Source organism: Astyanax mexicanus, chromosome 7, assembly GCF_023375975.1.
Source record: "Astyanax mexicanus isolate ESR-SI-001 chromosome 7, AstMex3_surface, whole genome shotgun sequence".
In the NCBI taxonomy this organism is placed as follows: Eukaryota; Metazoa; Chordata; class Actinopteri; order Characiformes; family Acestrorhamphidae; genus Astyanax; species Astyanax mexicanus.
In genome coordinates, this window is record NC_064414.1 from 31,048,779 (window position 1) to 31,068,951 (window position 20,173).

A 20,173-nucleotide genomic window follows, 5' to 3' on the forward strand; every position below is an offset into this window, starting at 1 on the left:
AGCACATTCAACTTTGTACAGAACAAAGTATTCAATGAGAATATTTCATTCATTCAGATCTAGGATGTGTTATTTGAGTGTTCCCTTTATTTTTTTGAGCAGTGTATATAAATAGAATGTATATCACTGTAATCCATGTGTGAATGTATTATATTAAATGTTGATACATGTTTTAATTAAAGCAACAGTGTTGAAAATCAAGTCTAGAATACCTTATCTGTAAAAACTAAAACAAAGCAAATTGTCAATTTTATTCCATGGTCATCAGATAAACAGTTGAGCGAGCACATTTTCATAGCAGTCTATTGATCACACATGAAACAGTAACAAGTTTTTGTGGTGCAGTTTTTTTTACCCTTAAGGGTTCATGTGCAGAAAACTGTGGGTAACTGAGGGCTGTAAAATACATGCTCTAAAGTTGGAAACTTTATTTTCTTTCTTAAATATGTTTATTGACTTTTTCATAAATTTTTTAATTCTTATATTTAAGTTGCTTTTTAAACAATTTACTTTTGTAATTTTAGTTGTTTTAAAAGTTGAAAGTGTTATCCTTTCATTTGGTTTATTTTAGTATTATTACTAAAAACAATTATTTTATTTAAATTATATATTTGGTATTGTTTTTTTTATTTTACTATTATTAAACCTATTTTGTTTTATTTTATCCCTTTTTTAAATCTTTATTTTATATAACGCTACCTTATTTTTTTGTGTTTTTTTATCTATGGCTCTCGGCTATGTTTTAAATGTTGGCTCTTCTGGGTGTAATCACAACCAAGATTAATATATATTTTAAGTATCATTTAATATAATTCTGATTTTATCGTTCCGAGTCTTAAATTGAACTAGTTAACCCTCCTGCGCAGTTTGGTGCAGCGTTGATGCTAACTCGTGTCGGTGCTGTTGGTGAACAGCAGCAGCTCGTCTGAGGTGAAACTGCCGCCGCTGCTCGTGTTTGAGTTTCAGTAATCCGACATTGACAGAGAGCGTGCGCGCGGCGGAGTCTACAGACACCTTTATTTACGTAGTTTATATAAATCAGCTTAGGCAAGGTTTGGTTTGGCCGGTGTTCTGTTGTGCTACCTTGTCAAACCGCGCTACCCTAGTGTATAACGTTAGTTTAACTGTAAAAATACAAAAGACGCACTATATTAGAGAAGTCCCAGCAGATGTAGCGTTAGTATATTTGGATAGCATACATCATTATCATATTAAATATTATCATATTATCATATTAAAGTTCATTACACATTCTTTTTTTTAAATAATTATTATTGTATTTATTATTGTTAATTTCCATTTACACTTTTGTGTAAGTGACTCCAGGCTGTAAAATACTTATATTTATTAATAATAATAATAATAATAATAATAATAATAATAATAATAATAATAATAATAAAACACGAGAAACAATTAAAACGTGTAGATCAGCGCATGCGTAGTGCTTTTAGGAAGCACGTATCGATGGGTAGCATAACTCGACAGAACACCAGTGTTCTGTCGAGTTATGCTATCTTGTCAAAGCGAGTAACACTAGTAGTATAATTAACTTTAAAAATGCAAAGAAGCACCATATTAGAGCATGTTCTCTGTGGAAGCCTTTGAAACGCATAAATCCCTGTATCATCATTGTACAGTTTGTATACTTATGGCAGTAAGAGGTCATTACAAACTACTTTTGTATTTTTTTAATAATCATTATCGTATTTATAAGTATTGTTAATTTCATTCATTTGCACTTTTGTGCAATTACAGCGAGTTTATATTGTTTAATGCACAAAAAAAAACAGAAAAAAGATTTATTACAAAAAACACGAAAAATAATTAATAACTGTAAGTCAGCGCATGCGCAGTGCCTTTAGGAAGCATGTATCGATGGGTAGCATAAGTCGACGGACCACCGGCTCTCTGTGAGAGTTTTCCCTCACTTTTCTTTTCTCTCTCCGCCTCTGTGTGTGTGACAGGTGGAGAAAGCTTCTGCTGAGACTTCCTCTTCATCTGAGCTCCCGGTCTGTTTATCTAGTTAGCAGCTCTTTACCACGCGGACTGTCTGTTCTCTGTAATGAAATACAGGCTTTTAAAGTTGACCCTTCAAACTGAAGCCAAATACCAGCGAGCGCCGCGTTGCTGTCTCCTGTCTCACGTGTTCTTCTGTCAAGAGCGAGCAGCAGCAGACAGAGCTGGAGCAGCAGGAGGAGCAGGGGAGGAGAAGGAGTGTCAGACAAGAAGCTCAGGGAGTTGATTATGAATGAATGAACTTTAGTGATCATGGAGGGGAAGGTGTGGACGGGCGTGCCGTGTGGTTTCGAGGAAGTGGGAGGTGTGCAATCGACTCAAGAGATTCTGAAAACACAGTTGAGTAATCAGTTCAGTCTCTATAGTGGACTGGTTCTCTGAAGAAACTCCTACTGCTCAGATCATCCAGTTGAACCGATTCGGTCACTCACTCAGTTACATCTGGAGTAAAAGACTATGATGATGTGACACCTGAGGTTCAGCATGTCTACGGAAAACAGACTGGTTGACTCATCTCCTCTGCTTATGGAGGGTCCAGTAGAAGGTCCAGTGGACGGCGTGTTGACCCCAGGCCACCAGAGACTCAGCGGCTGTGTTCCACTGCCCCATCAGGTGGCTGGACACAAGTATGGCACCAGCAAAGTTGGTCAGTTTCCTCAGACTCTCGCTTACTCTTTCTCTTTCTAATGTTACACTCTATACAGGCAACAGTGTTTAATAAGACACAACTTAATTCACTGTTTCCTCTGAAATCAAGTGTCTTAAAAATTGTTCATGGTGCTTTTGTTGTTGGAGTAAAATTTTCTGTATCTACTGTCCAGAGAACAACTTCTCTTGAAGCAATGTTGTGAGGATCTGATTGCATTCAGAGACAGTTAGTGCATTGGTGAGGTCAATAAAGTCGTAATATCACGATTTTAATATTTTGAGTGTAATCTCGAAGTCAACTGTTTTATTTTTGTGGAGTGTCCCTAAAACGCTGCCTTAGAGAACAAGACTTATTTCAAGATCTTGAAACACTGTTGTGAAGATTTTGTTACATTCAAGAAAAGTCAGTGAATTGGTGAGGTCAATAAATTCGTAATATTACGAGATTAAAGTCGTAATATCACAATTTTAATCTCATAATATTGCGATTTTAATCTGAACTGTAAACTGTTAATCGAAGATATATTACAAGGTCTTGAAGCACTGTTGTGAAGATTTGATTGCTTCAAGGGACAGTTAGTTAGTGCAATGGTCAGGTCAATAAAGTTGAAATATTACGAGATTAAAGTCGTAATATCAAGACTTTAATCTCGAAATATTATGACTTAAATCTCATAATATTACGACTTTATTTTCAAAGTAAACTGAGTGGCCCTAAAACACTGTCGTAGAGAACAAGACTTATTACAAGATCTTAAAGCACTGTTGTGAAGATTTGATTGCATTTAGGGAAAGTTAGTGCATTGGTGAGGTCAATAAAGTTGTAATATTATGAGACTAAAGCCGTAATATCACAACTTTAATCTTCTAATATTATGACTTTAATCTTGTAATTTTACGACTTTATTCTCAAAGTGAACGGTTTTATTTTTGTAGGCATGGCCGTAAAACACCGCCGTAGAGAACAAGACTTATTACATGATCTTGAAGCACTGTTGTGAGGATTTGATTGCATTTAAGGAAAGTCAGTGCATTGGTGAGGTCAAAAAACAAGCTATAAAAAACAAGTCTATGTGCATTTGTACTTGTCAGCAATGGGCGTTATGTAAAGTAGCTAATTGCATTCATTAAAATCGGTGTCTACAAACATTTTGACAAATGTAGTGTAGAGTATATATTTAGTGTTAGACAGCCTGTGGTTTTGTTCTAGCTTATGAGCTTATGGGTGTGTATGATGACTGCACCACAAATGTGAGGTGTAAAAAGCCCTTACACACACGTTTTGCTGCTTTCAACCCACGTATACATTCTCACATTCTCGTTGCAATAATGGAAAATTACTTCTAAACAACTGAGGACAGTGAAGTTTTTACTGGTAGAACTATTAAGATATGTTGTCATATCTTTTAAATAGTTTCATAGATACAAAACTGTAACTGTGTAACCAAAGCCCATCAACTCACTTTACATCTCTTTGTATTTTGAGGAATGAATGATGAGTGGTGGGTGTTTAATTCCACTCTTGATGGGCTGGGTTGTGGTGCCTTTTTTTAGGTCTTAATGGTTCTCACTTCTTACACTTCATGTCTTAATGTTTTCAGTAATGTGAAATGATTGAGAAATAGCATGGGGGTGGTAGTATCTACTTTTACACAGTCTCAGAAGACCCTTTGAATGAGAATGTAGTGAATGCTTTTCTCTAAACGGCTGTCTGATAGTTGTTGCTCACCATATGGATAATGTTTGATCAAAGCAGCTGAGCTGAGGTCTGGGTTGTGTGTAGTAAATAGTATAAAAGACTGAGCTCCAACTTGTACTATTAACAAAGCAAATACCAGCATTAGGTGCAGGATTAATCTGCAATTTATTAAGTCATTTAATTAAGTTATATATACAGAAGTTATATATACATTCTCTGTAGGCCAGGGTAGTGCTGGACGATATGGCCAAAATTTATATCACGATATATTCCTTAAATTTCGGTCGATACGATATAATTTCGATATTGATATAAGTACTTTGAAGGCCTCAGAAAACTGCTAAGAAGCCCTGCAATCCCCGCAGCACTGCGAATTTAAATTATTATATAACTGTGTATTTGCACTTTTTGTATTGCTGGCATCAGATACCCTCATTATATGCACATCTATCTATCTATCTATCTAATGGAAATCTGTACCTACTACTGTCTGAAAATTTAATTTAAGACTTTAAAACCTCCTTTCACTTCCTTAAAAACTTTAATACTTTAGAAATAAAAGTAGTCAAAATAAATCAATGCTCAATTTTATTTGCATATAGCAAAATAATAACATGACATCCCTGTCAAACATAAGCCTATATAACTATTACCAATAAAAATAACTTTAAATTACAATAGAGGCAGAGCTTTTTATTCTTTGTGAACAAATTTAACAGATTAAAACGTGTTTCAACTAGGATATAGAATACAAGAAGCCTTTATATACAGTTGTGGTCAAAAGTTTACATACACTTGTAAAAAAACATAATGTTATGGCTGTCTTGAGTTTTCAATAAGTTCTACAACTCTTATTTTTCTGTGATAGAGTGATCGGAACACATACATGTTTGTCACAAAAAACAGTCATAAAATTTGGTTCTTTCATAAATTTATTATGGGTCTGCTGAAAATGTCACCAAATCTGCTGGGTCAAAAATATACATACAGCAACAAAATTTGTCAATTTTGGTGATGTAGCGAGTTGTGTCAATCAAATTAGCTTCATGTCATGGCCTCTTCACTTCTTGTAAGTGATTCTGATTGACTACAGCTGTTGACTTCTCATGAGCCCATTTAAATAGGGCTCATTTGACCCAGTGATTAGACTCAGCTACAAAAGCTACAATGGGAAAGTCAAAGGAACTCAGTGTGGATCTGAAAAAGCGAATTATTGACTTGAACAAGTCAGGGAAGTCACTTGGAGCCATTTCAAAGCAGCTACAGGTCCCAAGAGCAACTGTGCAGACAATTATACGCAAGTATAAAGTGCATGGAACAGTTGTGTCACTGCCACGATCAGGAAGAAAACGCAAGCTATCACATGCTGCCGAGAGGAGATTGGTCAGGATGGTCAAGAGTCAACCAAGAATCACCAAGAAGCAGGTCTGCAAGGATTTGGAAGCTGATGGAACACAGGTGTCAGTCTCCACAGTCAAGCGTGTTTTACATCGCCATGGACTGAGAGGCTGCAGTGCAAGAAAGAAGCCCTTGCTCCAGAAAAGGCACCTTAAGACTCGGCTGAAGTTTGCTGCTGATCACATGGACAAAGATAAAACCTTCTGGAGGAAAGTTCTCTGGTCAGACGAAACAAAAATTGAGCTGTTTGGCCACAACACCCAGCAATATGTTTGGAGGAGAAAGGTGAGGCCTTTAATCCCAGGAACACCATGCCTACTGTCAAGCATGGTGGTGGTAGTATTATGCTCTGGGGATGTTTTGCTGCCAGTGGAACTGGTTCTTTGCAGAAAGTAAATGGGATAATGAAGAAGGAGGATTACCTCCAAATTCTGCAGGAAAACTTAAAACCATCAGCCCGAAGGTTGGGTCTTGGGCGCAGTTGGGTGTTCCAACAAGACAATGACCCAAAACACACATCAAAAGTGGTAAAGGAATGGCTAAACCAGGCTAGAATTAAGGTTTTAGAATGGCCTTCCCAAAGTCCTGACTTAAACCCCATTGAGAACATGTGGACAGTGCTAAAGAAACGGGTTCATGCAAGAAAACCATCACATTTAGCTGAACTGCACCAATTCTGTCAAGAAGAGTGGTCAAACATTCGACCTGAAGCTTGCCAGGAGCTTGTGGATGGCTACCAAAAGCGCCTAGTTGCCGTGAAAATGGCCAAGGGACATGTAACCAAATACTAATGTTGCTGTATGTATATTTTTGACCCAGCAGATTTGGTGACATTTTCAGCAGACCCATAATAAATTTATGAAAGAACCAAATTTTATGACTGTTTTTTGTGACAAACATGTATGTGTTCCGATCACTCTATCACAGAAAAATAAGAGTTGTAGAACTTATTGAAAACTCAAGACAGCCATAACATTATGTTTTTTTACAAGTGTATGTAAACTTTTGACCACAACTGTACATAAAAGCAACATGTTGGAATGTAAGAGTGAAGCACATTTGAAACACAGCAATATTTGCACTTTGTACATTTTTGTAAAGGTTAAAATAAGCAAACACATAATAAGTATAGTGCAAAGTATTACAAGTTACAAAAAAGTGCATTATAAATGTGCAGAAGTATGTTTTATGTAGAGAGTGTATTTAGTTTTACTTAGGATCCCAGCAAATAACCAGAGTATGTAAGTTGCCTGTGCTGTCTGCCAGTTACAATGCATTAGTTTAGGATTGTGCTGAGGAATGTTTAAAATTATAAATATTACACAATAATTTAAATAATCATTATAAAAAATTATCCGTCTTCGGTAACACCTTATAAAAAGGGTCACAAATAACAACACCAATGACAGTAATAAACATTTGTTAAATCATTAAGCAATGTCTCAAGTAATTATTAACACTAGTTTAGTTTTAAGAGTTTAAGTTTAAACATTACAAAATGTTATGGCTTAAGAATGTAAATAATAATTAATTACTACAATAGTTTAATTTTTTTTTAAATGATTATTAATGCTTTAACTAGTGTTAGCTAATCTCGCCAGCCTCTGGGTGGCTAGACATGTAAAGCTAAGCTAAGTTAAGTAAACAAAACTTTAATTCTTTAAAAAAAATATTTGAAAAACAAATGAGCGCTGGATGTTAATCTACACATATTTCTTTCCTGAAAACTGTTTATTTGAATGTGTAAAGCGCTTCTGTTCATTTACAGTAAGCTTGGATTTCCAGATTTCCTCTAAGGCTGGGTGAGGCAGCATTAGCATTAGCCGCTAACCGCTAGTGCTAGCTGCCTGACAGCGTTACACTGAGGAGCCCTGAGTTTTCCGGTAAGCCAGGGTGATAAATAAGCTAGCGGTTCGTCCCACGTAGCTTGTTTTAACGTGATAAACACTCAGACTACAGTCCGATAATACTCACCTTTGATTGAGCTAGCGCTTAACGTGGTTAACGGCTAATGCTAATGCTGCTTTAGCAGTGCCAGGGTTAGCAGCAGGATAAAGGCTGATAATACTCACCTTTGAACAGCAAAAGTGCGAGCTCTTAGTGTGGCTAGCAGCTAATGCTAATGCTAAGTGGCTTCACTGCTCCTTACAAACTGACGGGTAGAATTTATACATAAGACGCACAGGATTATAAAGCGCATTGATGATTAGGGAAAATGAAAGGATTTTAAGTGTGCCTATAGTGTGAAAAATACGATACATTAAATTCCTTATTTGTTTTATGAAAAGGGGACTTTTCTTTCTTTTTATAATCGTTATATGATCAGAAAGGTTTATTGCTGACACTTGCATGAGTAATGTTGCTGAGATTTGAGCTCATACTTGTGTGTAATTGCTCAGGTATCCTGCAGCACCCTGATGGCACAGTACTGAAGCAGCTGCAGCCTCCCCCCAGAGGCCCCCGTGAATTGCACTTCTACACACAGGTAACACACCACACTGAATTAAAAAGCAGATTATGCTCCCATGACATTGTTTCACATAGGCGACTGTTAGTCTGATTACTCCACTAACAGGTCTCTTACTGTTATTTTTTCTTTAGGTATATTCTCAAGACTGCACTGACCCCCAGCTACTGGCCCTACAACACCACCTGCCCAAATACTACGGCACATGGGCATCACTGGAATCACCAAACGGTTAGAAGATTAACCTTACATAGCAACATCATATATCAGTGTCATTACGCAGAAGTAAATGCTGTTTAACCCTTTAAACAACATGGATATCTCATTGTAGATACTGCATCTGCATAGGAGATACAGAATAATTCATGGTGGACACTGAATAATTCATATTGGATACTGTATAATTCATAGAGCATACTGAATAATATAGCTGTTAGGTGTCGGATTTTAACAGTTAGGTTAAATGTTGCTGATCAGATCATAAATGACCACAGCAACTAGTGTTGTGTAGTAAAACATTAGCTCAGTTGTAATGAAATGATTGTATATACGGCTAAACGACTAAGTAATTCCTAGCAGATACTGATTAATGAATAGTAGTAATAATAGCATTTATAGTGAATAAAGAAAATATCACAAAGGATATGGAATATTTATTGTATATACTGCTAAATTACTGAATAATTTATAGTAGATACTAGTGGTGTGTTGTATCATATCGTACACAATAATGCCTAAAGTTTTGACACTATTAAAAATAAATTTATATCCTGCAATATTAGTTGTATATATATGTTGCCCTTTAGTTTTGCTGTAGATGTTTGATGCCACATTACTTTATTTTGGTTTTATTATATTCTTAAAAAAATGTTTCGTCATATCGCCAAGAATAAAAATACTCTACAATTTGAAGATATTATTTTAGGGCCATATCACATATTATTTTAGGGCCAAGTGGATACTTAATAATGCACAGTGGAAATTTAAGAATTCATAGTAGATACCTTAGTAGATACCTGGTTCCTTAATATTTCCTAGTAGATACAAAAAAAGAAAGTAGACAATTAAAAGGTCGCAGCAGATACTAATAAATTCATAGTTTTATACATTTCATAAATTATTTGTGGTTACCGAATAAATCCCAGTTAACACTGAATGATTCATACTGGATATAGAATACTTCCTAGTAGATATGAAATAAATCATAGGGAATTCTGAATAATACATAGCAAATATGGTATAATTTATAATATATACTGCTAAATTACTGAATAACTAATTAATAGTAGGTATTAATAGTGGATCTGGAGTACTCCATAGTAAATACTGATCAGTTTATAGTGGTTACTTAATAATTCATATCAGAGGATAATCAAAAGAGATCAAAGTAGATCCTGATAAAGTGGTTACTGAATAAATCATAGTGGATACTATATAATTCCTAGCCTTGACTTAAGTTAAAAAAAAGTTTAATACTTGTCAGGACTGCCTGGTCTGAGCGAGTTACTCTTCAGTAAATTACTGTTAATGATTGGTTCATATTGGTGGTTCTTATCAGTGGAAACTAAGTGTGGAATGGTTCCATGGTGGATTGCATCATGCCTGACAGGAAGCTGGGGTTGTAGCTCAGTTTTATGTGACAAATGACACTAGAAAGGAAATGTGGAATTGTGTTTACGAGTCTTCTATCCACATTAATGGGTTTTTATTCAGGAGTGATGCTGGAGTCAGATAATCTCTATTAGAGTAATTCAAGTTAAGTTTATTTATAAGTCTCTATGTTTGGTGAATAGGTGTGTTTGTATCAGCTATGTGTTTATATGGCAGCCTTATTTGTGCTTAAGTGTTCTTGTGCATATATGTTAAAGGATAACTGTTTCAGTGTGACTGCTTTAGACTTTAAACCAGGTGTGACCTGCCCAGCTACTGCAAACACAACAAAACACTGTGTCTCAGGGGTTCTAATCAGCTGACTGTGCTGAGAACCAGCTCGCCGGTGACTGTTGACATGCCTGAAAAGAATTGACTGGTTATAGAGTCTTATCAGAGTCTCACAGCAGAGCAAGTGCAGCTCGGCCCTCTGAAAGCACAGCCACTGTTTTACCAGCCTGCAGACGGTATTTCAGGCTTACTGCTGACATTTAGACGAAAATCACTGTAAAAAGAATCAAAGTTGCTGAAAATTCAGCCTAACAAGACTCTCAAGTAGATGGACTTATGCCTCGTATGGTCTCTGCTCGTGTCTATTTTTTCCTAGCAGCTTTTGCAAGGTTGGAAAAGTTCGACAGAAAAATAGAGAGAGTGTTTTTAAATTCACATGACTTTAATTTAAATGTTTGTGAGCTCCGAGTGGTCCTGCGGACTATATTGTTGCTGCCTCCATAGTTCGAGGATCATCAGTTTAAATCCCAGATCAAGCTGCTTGCATCAGCAGCCGGAGTCAGAGAGAGCATAATTGGCCTTGTTCCCTCTGGGTGGGTAGATGGTGCTCTCTTCCCACAACACTCCCAAAGTGCTGCTGGTCAGTACAGGCATCTGTTAGCTGATGTATTGGAGCTGGCTACCTGCGCTTTCCTCTGAGCTCGCTGGCTACACAGTGATGCTACATCAGTGGTAGTTGGAATAGAGACAGTGGCTGACTTCACATGTATTGAAGAAGGCACGTTCTAGCCTTAACCCTACTAGTGTTGCGGGCTCTACTAGTGATGGGGGATGACGGGTTGGGTATTTGGCCTTCCAAATTGGGGGGAAATTGGAATAGAATTACAAAAATATTTATTCAATTAAATGCTTGTAAAAGTCCATATTGTATTGTTTTGATGGATCATGTCAGATTTTTTTTTGGATGTTTTGAAATCTTGCAAGTCAGAAAAGGACAGTAAGTACTCAAATGTCAAGACACACTAGAATACTGCTAGACCCAAGAATCTGGGACATTTGCAAGAAATGCAAGAAAAAAAACTGGGCCGCATGTGAGGGTCACACACAGAGGGGTGTTCACCACCTCAGATCAGTGGTTCTCAAACTGTGGTCTGTGAAGCAACCCATGGTGGGACACCACAAATAAATGTCATTCATGTATTAAAGACAAAAGATTATACAAACAAATGCATGTAGGTACAAAGGGATTTCCAAATCTCTGAGTCTTTTGCCTGAATTTGTCTGGATTCATTTGGAGACAATGACATATATTGTCACTGTCCAATAAAAACATAGTATCTCTAAATGAGCAGAATTTTCTTTAAATGTTATGGATTTTGAATAATGTCAGGGCCAGCAAAATACTTTACACTGGCAACTTACTGTAACATTATGCAGCTTATGTAGTCAAATCTAGTATTTAAATAAAGGTTTTGCCAGTGCTTTTAACATTTGCTATGAAATATAGCATTTCAATTACTTTGTTTTTTTCCCCCAAAAAGGTAAAGAATCTATGCTCATCTCTATACTGAAACTGTAAGTTGTAAGAGTATTATGTCTACTAATGTTCTCCCTGTTTGCTTTAGAGGTGTATTTGAAGCTGGAGGATGCGACGCGGCGGTTTGCTCGCCCGTGTATCATGGACGTGAAGATTGGGAGGAAGAGCTATGACCCATATGCCTCGCAAAAGAAATGTGAAGAGCAGATTAGAAAGTATCCTCCAATGGAGGAGATTGGCTTCCTGCTTCTGGGAATGAGGGTGAGTGTGTGTGTGTGGAAATGTATATGTTATTATTTCCATGTTTACTCTTTTTACAACAATGGTTGAACGGGGAATTAAATATACACAGCATCTTTAGTTTTGGACTGGAGCTACAATTCTAATTTAGCCAACCATTCATTAAAACCTGTTTTGTATTAAAAGGTATATCATTTGTTATCATCTACTTCATGATATTTGTATTACCCTCAGTGCATATAAAGCATGAGGGGTAAATCAGACAGCAGTGCTGCTGGAGTTTTTAAACACTGTGTTCACCTAGTGTCTGCTCTAATAAACACTCCTAGATAGATGTAAAGTAAGATACAGAAACTCTGAGATCTGTTGCTGTACAGTTTGTGTTGTTCATTTTCTAGTCCTTTATCAGCGCTCACATCTAGCAGCCCACATCAAGCTGCTCACAGGATGATGTTGGTGGATTATTCAAAGTCCAGCAGTGACACTGAGTTGTTTAAGGACTCCAGCAGCACTGCTGTGCCTGATATTTTTTGCATTATAAACTGCACCATATTATAAGGCGCACTATCAATAAACGTCTATTTTCTGGTCTATTTATATAGATTTCATTATAGACACTATAAGTAATTTCTAATTCAGCAGGTCTTGCGGCTGGGTGGTGGTGGGTTAGTTAGCTTTATTAACTAAATATAGTAAAGCTAAGCTAAGTAAACAAAACTGTAATAAAAAAGAGTTTCTTTTAAAGTCCAACAAGCACTGGATGTTAATCTACACAGATTTTGCTCCTAAAAAAATGGTTTATTTAGGTGAGTAAAGCACTTCCGTTTATTTACTGTAAGCTTAGATTCCAGAATTTCTCCAGCACCTCTGAACAGGGAAAGAGCTAGCGCGGTTAGCGGGTAATGCTAATGCTACTCCAGCCCCGGTGTTGGAGAAACTAAACTGAAACCCTTAAATAACCTTCAATTTGAGTGGCTTTACTGCTCCTTACAACCTGACTGGTAAAATTCATACATAAGACACACTGAATTATAAGGCGCACTGGAGATTTTGGGAAAATTAATGCATTTTAAGTGTGCCTTATAGTGTGAAAAATGCGGTAATTAAAATGTGAACGTAATGTACTGTTCCTGATGATGGAAAACAGGTAATTAAGAGCAACAACAAGTGCTGCCAGTAGTTATTTATTATTCTTTGTACAGCTTCTTGTCGGTTTGGTGTAGGAGCTGTAAAAGTGCACTCTCGCTTTCTTGTTCTCTTTCCAAATTTCCTAATCAATACTCCTACCCTTTTCTAGCAACTGCGTTAATTACCTGAGTTGTTTTGATAAGAGACATTGGGCGAACTTCCAGGAATGATAGACGTGGCCAGTAAATGATCAATAATCACTACAGATAATGTCACACCACTCTGCTGAGGTCTGCCTGTCTGTGTAGCTCATTTGAAAATGAGATAAGATACAGTATGCACTGTGAAACAGTCCAGAGGAACCATAAAATTTACAGTCTGATTTGCATTTCGTCTCTGCAGTGAGCCTATTTGTTCCACTGACGGTAGAAAATAGTCTTATTATTAATGAGGAGCCTTATTATTGATGTGATTAGCATGAGAAGCATGTCAGACTTTATGAATGTCATATTAACAAATAACAGCCTGTTTAAGAATGCAGCAGAGAAACCAATTTAAGTTGAAAAAATTGTGATTGGGCCACTAGAGGGCAATGTCTACTATGGTATGGAACAAACACTGGGTGGTCATCGAACATCTGTGACCATGAATGAAGCATCATATAAGGATGCGAGTTCATCATCTTGAATAGTTTAGAGTAGTATTATCTTTAAGTTGTTTTATAAAAATGTTTTTTTTTTATCTGATGGTCTAAGCTGATGAGAATGAGGGAGGCTTAAGCTACTGGAGATAAATATTTGATTGTGCTTTTTGGGGCTTACCCTCACTGTCCTCTGCCCTGTCTCTAGAGAATGAGCACTGTCTGCTTGGCTGTCTGCCATATCTTGCCTCTCTTCAGTCTCTCTCTCTTACTTTCTTAAACACACACACACACACACACACACACATATATATATATACACACAAAACTGTTTCTACAATCTTTTTGAAAATTTATTTTAGAATCCAATTAGTTTTTCTCTGTGGATAAGATGCTCTCAAGCTCTCCCAGGACACACACACACTCTCTCTCACTCTCTTTTTTTATTTCTTCTTTTGCACGCTTACTGTCTCTCACCCTTTTTTCCTCTGTCCCCACTCTCCTAGGTCTATTCCCCATTGACTGAGTTTTTTATTTTAGTATTATTTTATTTACTTCTTGGTGATGAGTTTGTGTGTGTCTTTGTTTGGAAGTTTGTATGTCTCATATGGTTAGTACATTCTGTACGTTCTGTATGGGAAAAAATATAATGGAAAAAAAGGAAAAAAAAACCTACTCATAGGCTTTCTTGAGATGAAATACAAGCAATGCTTGAAATGAGCCAGTGGCAAAGTCCATACAGGCTCTTATTTCTATGAATGAGGAGAGTGCAAAATACCCAAAACTCAAGATCAAATGAACTTTTCAAAAACATATTTTAAATCACTGGTAAAGTTTGTAGCATTTTGCTCAATTATAATTTTTTTGGCTCATTCTGGCTACTACGCTTGTGAAGATCTCCAGGTCTCCTTTCCCAGAGACATTAGAAATTAGAAATTGGTAAAGGAAGGAAGTTGTCATAATGCTCGACATGGCATTTGGATATGGATAAAGTCCTGCCCGTCAACTTAGGCTATGTTCACATAACATCCCATTGCTCAAATCTGATTTTTTGCTCAGTTCAGATTTTTTCTGATTTTCAGATCTTGATGGTTCACATTCACAAATGTAAGTGATCTGTATCTGTGTGTAAAGAATCTGTCCCTGAAACGCCTCACGTGCGCACATTGATACGTGATAAACGCCAATGTGTGGGTATGACAGAGAAGGACATAGCGAATGCGTAAAATGCAAAAAGACTCATTCATGTCGCATATCATGGATCGGATATTTATTTGATTTAGGACCACATATGAAAGTGATTCAAATTTGATTTAAAAAAAAATGGATTCAGCACGTTCGCACAGCCATGGAAAAAAATCAGATCTGAGCAAGAACTCAGATTTTAGTCACTTCAGTCTGGTAATGTGAACGTAGCCAAAAAGAGTCAGTCAGTTTGCTGCATATTTCGTGAATGAAGCCTTCCATGATGTGGTGGTCTGTGCAAGCACAGTAGCAAGAACATCCAAAAAACTATGTTTTCTGCATTATTTATTATTGAGCTAAATGCTGCAAACTGTTTATGGTGTTATTTTTCTGATTTTTATCAGTGCTTTAAAATATATTTGAACATTAATTTGCACTTTAGTTTTATTTATTAATTTCGCTCGCATCAAATTCAAAGTGCTTACAATCGCCTACAAGGTGATGACAGTACAGGCTCCTTCCTACCTGCACTCGCTCCTGAAGGCTTACGCTACCTCCCGGCCGCTGCGCTCCTCCAATGAACGTCGCCTCGCTTTGCCAAACACTCACATAAAGCAATCCAGACTGTTCTCATACAGAGTTCCCCAATGGTGGAACAAACTACCTTCCACTACCAGATCAGGAGAATCTCTCACTATCTTTAAGAAACTCCTGAAGACAGAGCTCTTCAAAGAGCACTTACTCTCCTAACACCTTCTAACACTCTTCTAACAAACTAACTAATTCTAACCTCATCTTCTTCTTCCTCTTCTCTACTCCTCTATCCCATTATTTCCCTCTGGCCTCCTTAAGGCCCTATCTATAGATGCTTTATTTTTAACTTCTATTATGTTTGTACTTAACCTCTTCTATTATTTGCACTTCAATATTGTAAGTCGCTTTGGACAAAAGCGTCTGCCAAATGTAATGTAATGTAATGTAATGTAATGTAATTTAGAGTTGTTTGGCTTGGCTTTCCCCTTTGGTGCCATAATATATTTAAGCCTCATGCTCACAACACTAACTAGCAAGCAGTCTGGATCTTTTTGTTAATAGGCAGCCATGCTAAGCTTTACGAGAACTCCAATTCAAATTTCAGCCAGCGACTAGCCTCCTCATTCATAAAAGTGTATCTGCCAGTATAAATCTTTACCGCTTTAAACAAATAAGATGGAAATTAAGATGGATAAAGGTCAGAATATCTGTGAAATACTTTTTTTTTCGTTGTTTTACTGCAGACAAAACAGTGTGACTATATGTGAGACATTTTCTGTAAGTGTGGTAGCAAGAGGAAGTGCATGAGAGCTTGTTCTTTGTGTTTGCCATATGGTTGCATGCACAGAAATATAACATCCAAGACTCTTTGGAGTCTGTGGTATGAATACATATATATTTTTACACCTCTATATTTTCCTGTTATACCTTTTTTTTTTCTTGTTTGTTACAATGCTCCATCTCTCGTTCTCAGGTGTACCACGTAAATTCAGAAAGCTACATCAGTCATGACAAGCTCTACGGACGGGGTCTGAGGAAAGAGACACTGAAATCTGGTATGACTATGTTTCTTCCATTCACAGTCATTGCTAAATAATTGATTTCATTCATTAATACATATGTAAATTAATCATGTATTATTAAATGTTAAAAAAAAAACACTAATGCTGCATTCATGCTCATTTTAATTTTTTTTGACAGGCTTGGCCGAGTTCTTCCATAACGGAGAGGAGCTGAGGAAAGATGTCATCTCTTTGAGCATCTGTAAGATTCGTGACATCCTGCACTGGTTTGAGGGTCAGAAGCAGCTTCATTTCTATGCCAGCTCTCTGCTGTTTGTGTATGAAGGCTCGCCTCAGTTAGCTAACAGAATGAAGGGGAGGGAAGACACCCGGACTGGACAGGAACACGGGCAAGGTGAGGCAGAGTGCAATAATAACATTCACCTTGCCAACTTCAAGCTTCGGGGTCAGCGCTGCAGCTTAGCCTCTCAGAGGAGTGCCTGTGGCTGGCTAAACTGTAGTGACCTTCGCCTGGACATTCACCACGTGAGGCACGAGAATGGGATCTGGTCTCACTCGCTACAGAACCACCTGGAACAGGCCAATGGCAGCGGAGGGAGGAGGGAGGACGAGATAAGATGCACAAAAGGATTTGGAGACAAGAGAACAGCGTTGGGGAGAGGAAGGTGGAGAGATGGAGAGAAGAAGGAAGACGTGGAGGTCAGGATGATTGATTTTGCCCATGTTTTTCCTAGTGATAGTCCAGATGAAGGATACATGTACGGTTTAAGGAACCTTCTGTCTGTTTTGGAGCAGATCCTCCAAGACGGATTCCCTCGCCCCACTGAACTCTGAACGCTGAGTTAGATTTTGCTCTACAGTATGTCTGTCAAATGGTTTTAAAATGTTCTTTCTAAGAATTTTATTTTTGCACTCACTGGGCATTGTACTGTTAATATCTACAAAATTCATCTGAGCCTGATTTAATAGTCAGTAACTGTTGGTACGACATACTAAACTAGTAGCAGAGTCGACCCAAGTTTAAGATATGCCATTATTTGTTAATTGCCATTATTTGTTATTTGTTAGTTTTTTTATTTTTCCTAACCAGTGCAGAATCATCTCAAAGCTATAGGTTGCCTACAGCCTCTTATACCACCTATGAAGTTCTTAGGCTATATCTGCCTATATGACAACTAATTTTTGGCATATCTATATTGTATTCCAGTTTTTTTTGAAAGGCTCAACAACAAAAACAAAAAAAAACATTAAATCAGAGCTGTTTTGAAATATAATTACATTCAGGTTCGAAAAAATGCATCTTAGGCTGGAGCTGTGGCTACTCAGATCAGATTCAAAGTGTATTTTTTTTCATCAATCACAACGTGACTAGAAGCACCCACGTGAAATCAAAATCTACACCGTTAAGGACATTAAAGGATGTGTGGGGATCTTATAGTGTGACTACCTTGTAACTGACACCTATGTGAAGCCAGCCACAGTGACCCTAGTACAGTACCAGTCAAAAGTATAGACCCACCCTCTTATTCAGTGTTTTTTTTTTTATTTCTTTTTTTAATTTATTTTCAACATTGTAGATTAATATTAAATACATCAAAACAATTCAGGGACACATATGCAATTTTGCTGTAAACATTAAAAAAGTATTTGGTCTCCAGCACACCCATGCGAGCATTCTGTTCATCTCTGTGTGAACAGAATTATTTGAAAAAAAAAAGGAGGCAGGTTATCCTCTGTTTATGAAAATATTTAGATATATGTGGACAGGTGATGATGCTCTGACTCTAATTTGTTCATTATTACTAATTACAAATGAGAAATTTATGTATAATGGTTTAATCAATGATTCCCATGCTGTAGGACCATCTATACGTACATGTTTGAGGAATTGCTCTTTCCTCTAAAACCCCAAATTGTTTCTGGTATTATTTCCGAGGGAATAGCAACTAGCAACAAGCGCTCCTCTGTTGTTTTGTAACAAAATCATAATCAGGAAGCAATTACCCCCTAAATGAGTGTTTTGCAATCTCAAAAACACCTAAATTGGAAATTTTGAAGTCTGAGGTAGTGTTTTAATCATCTTAGAAAATTACCAGAGGGATATGAAAAAGGCATGAGCTTCAGTAATGACTCACTGATATCCCAATTACTGAACCAGAACACACAAACAGCGTAAGCTATTTACACTGTGGAGCTTTCCGCTGAAGCTTTTAGCCCATACTGCCTACATGCAGTCCTTAAACATCGTTTAGAATAGCAAATTCTCTGATGCAGATGTGTTTTTAAATGTCATCATATTGATCATGTTCCTATTTCTGATGCTCTCGCTGCCAAAATGACATTTTAAATAATAAAAAAAAATGTATTGAAATGTAAACATTGAAATTGAAAACACTCACTCCTGTATAAGTTGTGACGTGTTATCTTGTAAGTGAGGTGGAACACTGGCCAGTGTGCTCATGGCAAGGTGAGTGAAGTCTGATAGTGGGTGCCAAATAGACGGTACATTGCTTGATTTACAGTGCAACATTTGTACTGAGAATAAGAATAGAAGGTACATTACCACCCACAGTGGGTGGTCATGATCAGTACCAGCGCCATCTAGCAACTCCTGCAGAAATGACATCCAAGTTCATTGCAAGAGGCCCCACATGCATATCCCACTGTTCAGTGCAGTGCATTCTTTTTTTTGCTTTCATGGGCCATGGCAAAAGTCACGGGACACATTACTAGATTGTATTAATTCTGAATGATGTTCATATTCTACTAACATTTCTGCTTTGTAAGCAGTGGAAAATGGTTTATTTGAATCTTTTTTAGCTTTTATGATGTTAATGATATTTTAAAACAAGCTTTGGAAACAGTAGCCTTTGTAAAACAAGTCTTACAATATTTGTTTGAATCCCAAGTGGTTTTTTTTTTTGTGCAAATCAAGTGTTTTATAAAAGATTAAAAACAAAATCCTAACATGGTTCTCCAGACTGTTATCATCTTACTGCATTCCTGTTGATAAAAACATATAGCTGCAATATAATTGTCGACTAATGTGAAGTATAATATTCATATAACTGGAGGAAATGTTGTAGTCATCAGCCTTTTCTCTTGAGAGCATTTTTTTAAATAAAAAAGCCAGTCCGCTTTGAGTAATATACAGTAACCTACTTTTGAAAATCATTCCGCCCAACTTGTGATTTCAAGGGACATTAGTTCCATTTATTATGCAGCAGAATATATTGAATTAGCTCAATTGTAATGAAATAATAATGTACACGTAGATTTTATTCTTCTGGCAGACGTTTTTAGCTCTTATCAGGACTTTCAGACACTGATGTTTAAATCACATTGTTGTTTGTTGATAAAACCCAATTATTTTCTCTTTTTTCTCTTTCATTTCTTAATATATCAAAAGCACATTGTTCGTACCGTTCACTGTAACATTTGTGCTAAATGTGTGGGTTTTTTTATGTGCTCTGAGATCTCACAGCAGCAACTGACCTGAATTTCAATTAGAAGGCAGACTTATTGAAAATGTTCATCTCATGAGGCAAAAATAGCAGAGCGGTGAAAAGCCCTTATACAAGCTCAATCCATATACAGGCATGAATCCATTGATTGATCTTTTATGCATAATCCGTTCAAAGCTTTTACAGCTTTCTTTTCTTTCCTGGCAGTGGACAGAAAATACAGGCGGCACTTTTCTGTCTTCTCGAGACGGCTTTCCGTTCTGACTGTGAGGTTTGAGCGAGAGAACAGCCTTGAACACGGAGGCATTTAA

The 20,173-nt window shown here is 36.9% G+C and overlaps 1 protein-coding gene across 1 annotated transcript; it reads left to right on the plus strand.

Annotated features, from left to right (window-relative positions):
* Positions 1-1,816: 1,816 nt before the first annotated feature.
* On the plus strand, positions 1,817-19,321 carry ipmka (inositol polyphosphate multikinase a). Its single transcript, XM_007240365.4, has 6 exons — positions 1,817-2,665; positions 8,164-8,249; positions 8,366-8,462; positions 11,738-11,910; positions 16,350-16,431; positions 16,577-19,321. Exons 1-6 carry the CDS (start codon positions 2,503-2,505, stop codon positions 17,230-17,232), a joined length of 1,257 nt encoding a protein of 418 aa, XP_007240427.3. The 5' UTR covers positions 1,817-2,502; the 3' UTR covers positions 17,233-19,321.
* Positions 19,322-20,173: the final 852 nt, after the last annotated feature.

Bases quoted from the DNA above. Each gene is read 5' to 3' on its own strand.
- ipmka (XM_007240365.4), top strand. From the start codon at position 2,503: ATGTCTACGGAAAACAGACTGGTTGACTCATCTCCTCTGCTTATGGAG. The intron at 8,463-11,737 runs GTTAGAAGATTA...TGTTTGCTTTAG, and splicing joins ATCACTGGAATCACCAAACG to AGGTGTATTTGAAGCTGGAG. The intron at 16,432-16,576 runs GTATGACTATGT...TTTTTTTGACAG, and splicing joins GAAAGAGACACTGAAATCTG to GCTTGGCCGAGTTCTTCCAT.